The 5,000-nt window shown below is 44.7% G+C and overlaps 1 protein-coding gene across 9 annotated transcripts in view; it reads left to right on the top strand.

Annotated features, from left to right (window-relative positions):
- nfia (nuclear factor I/A) overlaps positions 1-5,000 on the top strand; it is a 183,459-nt gene that overhangs the window by 142,860 nt on the left and 35,599 nt on the right. For all 9 annotated transcript variants that reach the window (XM_084356012.1, XM_084356011.1, XM_084356013.1 and 6 more), the window contains 2 exons: positions 2,626-2,691; positions 4,089-4,163. In XM_084356012.1, coding sequence (XP_084212138.1) covers positions 2,626-2,691; positions 4,089-4,163 — 141 coding nt within the window. The remainder of the gene's footprint in view (positions 1-2,625; positions 2,692-4,088; positions 4,164-5,000) is intronic.

The following is a 5,000-nucleotide window of genomic DNA, read 5'->3' as shown; positions in this document are numbered from 1 at the left end:
ACATACACACACACTCAGACTCACACACACACACTCACGCATTGCATCGTGTGCTTTAACCCTGGTTAAAGTTGTTTTGTATCCAAACATAGATCATCTGTCGTGTTGTGTAACCTGTGTGACGTTGACACGGTTCAGCTCAGGACTGCAGTTTTCGCGGCTTCACTTCCATCAGGTAGAAATATTTGACGTATCTGCTGCGTCAGTTTGGACTTAATAATTCCCAGAACTGTTTCTGTGTCTGTAGAATCTGTTGGATCAACACGGGGCTTCACTTAATAATTACTTTTAATCATAATTAAAAAGTTTCTCTTTGTTGGACGTTCTAATAAAACCCGACCTGACCTGACTCCATCCGTCTCAGTCCAGTCCTGAGTCATGGCCCCCGCGCCCGGCTCCAGGGGGATGATGGGTAATATTTCTTCCCCTGCCCTCCCCGACCATTTTATCTGCAGCGCGGCCGATCGATGCTCCTGAAGACGTTAAATCATTTGCAGGAGTGGAGCTGCATCAGAGCAGAGAGCATGCTGGGAAAACAGAGGCAGACACAGAGAGAGAGACGGGCTGCAGAGAGTTTAATCTCAGACATGTCCCATGATCCTCTTTGGTGGTGGTGGTGAGAAGAGTGACATCAGACTTCTGGAGCTCGTCCATGTTGTCCTCCATGTTGATGCTGCAGACGGACAAATTGTCCCGTTGCATCTGAAACATGAGGACAAGCTGAAGCACGTAATGAGATACATTTACTCTATTACATGTACTTGAGTAACTTTGAGTACCTTTAATGCCACATACTTTTACTTGAGTAGATTTTTTGTAAGTTAAAATCATTACTTTTATCCGTTACATTGGGATACTTTCATCACACAACTTATTTATTTATATTTATTATTAATTTATTATTTTATGCCTCCATCATGTTGATTATCGCACACAGACTTGTCTGAAGGAGATAAGGGGGGTCACCACGGGTCTGACCTGAGACGTCACGACAGCCGGCTGCGGGGCGGGGCCGGGGGCGGGGCCGGGGCCGGGGCCGGGGCCGGGGCAAACGGTGTTGTGTTGTCTGCTTTCAACAAGGTTTATTTTACATTCAGGAGTCTCGTTGACTCTGTGGCTCTGCTGTCGTACTCAGGTGTCGTACTCGGGTGTTGTACTCAGGTGTTGTACTCTGCTGTCGTACTCGGGTGTTGTACTCAGGTGTTGTACTCTGCTGTCGTACTCTGCTGTCGCACTCAGGTGTTGTACTCTGCTGTCGTACTCGGGTGTTGTACTCAGGTGTCGTACTCAGGTGTTGTACTCGGGTGTCGTACTCTGCTGTCGTACACAGGTGTTGCACTCAGGTGTTGTACTCTGCTGTCGTACTCAGGTGTTGTACTCAGGTGTTGTACTCTGCTGTCGTACTCAGGTGTTGTACTCTGCTGTCGTACTCAGGTGTTGTACTCTGCTGTCGCACTCAGGTGTTGTACTCAGGTGTTGTACTCTGCTGTCGCACTCAGGTGTTGTACTCAGGTGTTGTACTCTGCTGTCGCACTCAGGTGTTGTACTCAGGTGTTGTACTCTGCTGTCATACTCAGGTGTTGTACTCAGGTGTTGTACTCTGCTGTCATACTCAGGTGTTGTACTCTGCTGTCGTACTCAGGTGTTGTACTCAGGTGTTGTACTCTGCTGTCATACTCAGGTGTTGTACTCTGCTGTTGCACTCAGGTGTTGTACTCAGGTGTTGTACTCTGCTGTCGCACTCAGGTGTTGTACTCAGGTGTTGTACTCTGCTGTCGCACTCAGGTGTTGTACTCAGGTGTTGTACTCTGCTGTCGCACTCAGGTGTTGTACTCTGCTGTCGTACTCAGGTGTTGTACTCTGCTGTCGCACTCAGGTGTTGTACTCTGCTGTCGTACTCAGGTGTTGTACTCTGCTGTCGTACTCAGGTGTTGTACTCAGGTGTTTTACTCAGGTGTTGTACTCTGCTGTCGTACTCAGGTGTTTTACTCAGGTGTTGTACTCTGCTGTCGTACTCAGGTGTTGTACTCAGGTGTTGTACTCAGGTGTTTTACTCAGGTGTTGTACTTGTACTCAGTGAAGAATGTGAGGACTTGTGTCACTGATCGTGTGCAGACGTGTGAGTCAGTCTGCTGAGTGTGTGTGAGGCCATGCAGGTGAAACTCAAGTCCTGTGGTATTGAGATCAATACAGACTCTTCTACACACACACACACACACACACACACACACAGTGTAGCAGCAGTGTGTTATCTCTGGGATCCACTCAGGTTTATCTCCTGAAAATATCCAAGTGAGGAAGAAGTGTCCATATTTGAATGTTTGAACTCTTCTGTATGAAGTTGTCTAAACATCCTGACGTTATTCTGACCTTCGGTTCATCTCTTAATCTCTCCAGGATGTTTAGAAGCACAGTTCACTTTAAGATCAGTGGAAAGAAAGCACTGAGGAACACACAGTAAACTATCCGTCCAATCAGGAGAGAGATCCACTGCTTTAACTCACCTTTGTGAGTGTGTGTGTGTGTGTGTGTGTCTGTGTGTGTGTGTGTGTGTGTATTCAACATGTTATTTATCATACAGTATATTTTTTATGTTTATGTATGTTTATCTATTTTTCCTCACAGAAACCGGCCAATCAGAAAGCCCCAACCAGGCCAGCGAATCAGATATCAAGGAGCAGCCAGAGAACGGTGAGACCTCTTCACACACACACACACACACACACACACACACACCTATACATGTTGTATTGTACACACACACACACACACTCAGGGTGACCTGTATTTGACCCTGGTGGTCAGACAGAGCGAGGCTGTGGTTTTATCACACACGCACGCACACGCACACACACACACACACACACACACACATTCCACAGTGGAGGTTGTTTGTCTGGATCAGGGAAGTGTGTGTGACAGATTTTTAAGTGTGTGTGTGTTGATGGATGACAGAGTGCGCAAAGCAGCGTACTGTACGAGTGTGTGTGTGTTTGTGTGTGTATGTATGTGTCTGTGTGTGTGTAGAGGATATCCTCTCTGGTTTTAATGTGTGTGTGTGCGTGTGTGTGTGTGTGTGTGTGTGTGTGTGTGTGTGTGTGTGTGTGTGTGTGTGTTAGACCTTGACCCTGGGGTTCAGCTACGTGCTGGTAGACACACACACACACACACACACAGAAATGCTCCCAGCTGCTTGTGATTATCCTCGTTGGGACACAGAAGCTTCTCTTCTGTTCTGTGCTTCCTCTCTGTGTTGCTGCTGCTGAAGATACGACGCCACAGTTATCTGATGCAGCTCCATGAGTATTTATACTTCTGCTGGTACTTCTGGTACTACTGCTGATACTTCTGGTACTACTTCTAGTACTGCTGCTGGCATTAACACTACTGACACTAATGCTTCCTCAACTTCTACGACTTCAATGGCAGAGTCGCCGCCATTTTAACAGTTTCCACTTTTCACTCTTTTACTCAGAGATCCTTTACCCACATACGTATGTAGCACAATGTTTTCAGGCACATGACCTACATCTGTCTGCTATCACTAACCACTCAACGGAGAAAACAAGTGGTAATGAACTACAGTGAAAGTCTGTCCGATGTTACAAATGAACCACATGTGAGTCCTGATTGTAACAATGTGAGCTGCAGTTGTAACACGGCTCAAAAAAACCAACATTAAACAAAAAGCTTTCACAGCAAATCAACAATATTTCAGTCAATCAGCTGTTTCTCATGCAAACGATGTGATGAGATAATTATAAAACATAATGATGACATTAAAACTCACAGGAAAGTTGTTGGAAAGTACAGTCATTAAACCTACTGTACATATTTAGTGTATCTGATTGCTGAAAGTTGTAAAGATATTATAAAACTGTCTGATCTGATTTCAAAAGGTTTATCGGCCGATGTATCGATATTGAAACTTTATACTTCCTAATCCGAGTGTCAGTCGTGCTCTAGACGCTACAACCATTACTATTACTACAACTACTGGTACTGCAGCCAATAGTGTGATAATGTGATCAATATAATCATTGATATGTCACGATGAAACCGTCTCTTTCTCTGTGTGTCTCTCTCAGGTCATCTGGGTTTTCAGGACAGCTTCGTGACGCCCGGCGTCTTCACGGTGGCCGAGCTAGTACGAGTCTCACAGAGTAAGTTCTCTCTCTCTCTCTCTCTCTCTCTCTCTCTGATAGAACGAGGTAGAGCAGTGATTGGATTGCAGATCTGTCATCGATAGAGGATCTAATGTAATTCCTCCAGAACAAACCAGACTCAGCTTAATGAACACACACACACACACACACACACACACACACACACACACAGACACACACACACAGACAGACAGAAACGCACTAAAGAAGTGTGTTGTGGAGAGTACAGAACACAAATGTCCAACTTAATGATTCTCAAATCAAGTTCATGTTAACAGAAAAATAGCTGTTAGCATTAATTCATCTCACACAGACCAAACGTCAGTACAGAACCTGAACACACTCTATAGATACACTATATATAGAATTAACATTTATTTTAATTTTTTTTTAAAAAGCTGTGTTTCAAAATGCTAGTTGAAGCTCTTTGATCAACTCTGTGATTCCATTTTTAAGTTAAATGCCTTTTTACAATAGGTGACTCCCACTGTCACGCCCATTCTGACCACGAACACACACCTCAGCCTCTGAGGGTAAAAACTGTGGTGTCCGAAGCGTGAAGACTTCAGCAGACTGACAGTCCGACAGAGCAACAGAGCGAGCTGAGCTGTTTTCATGTAATAAGAAATGGATGTAAGGATGTAAAATATTGTGAAATGACATGAATTCAGCTCTCAGTTCTGTCTAAAGTCACATACAACAGGTGCGTTCACACCATTTTGTAGCAAATGCTAGATATCGTCCAAAGCTGGGATTTTTCTCCTTTGTTCAGCACCACAGAAGAAGAGTAGTAGAGTAGAGGTGTAGTCTGAACAGGTGAGGTTTTAGCCTGCA

The sequence above is a fragment of the Pagrus pagrus genome, assembly GCF_965226575.1.
Source record: "Pagrus pagrus genome assembly, chromosome: 6".
Taxonomy (NCBI): Eukaryota; Metazoa; Chordata; class Actinopteri; order Spariformes; family Sparidae; genus Pagrus; species Pagrus pagrus.
This window is presented reverse-complemented; position numbering and strand designations above follow the sequence as displayed.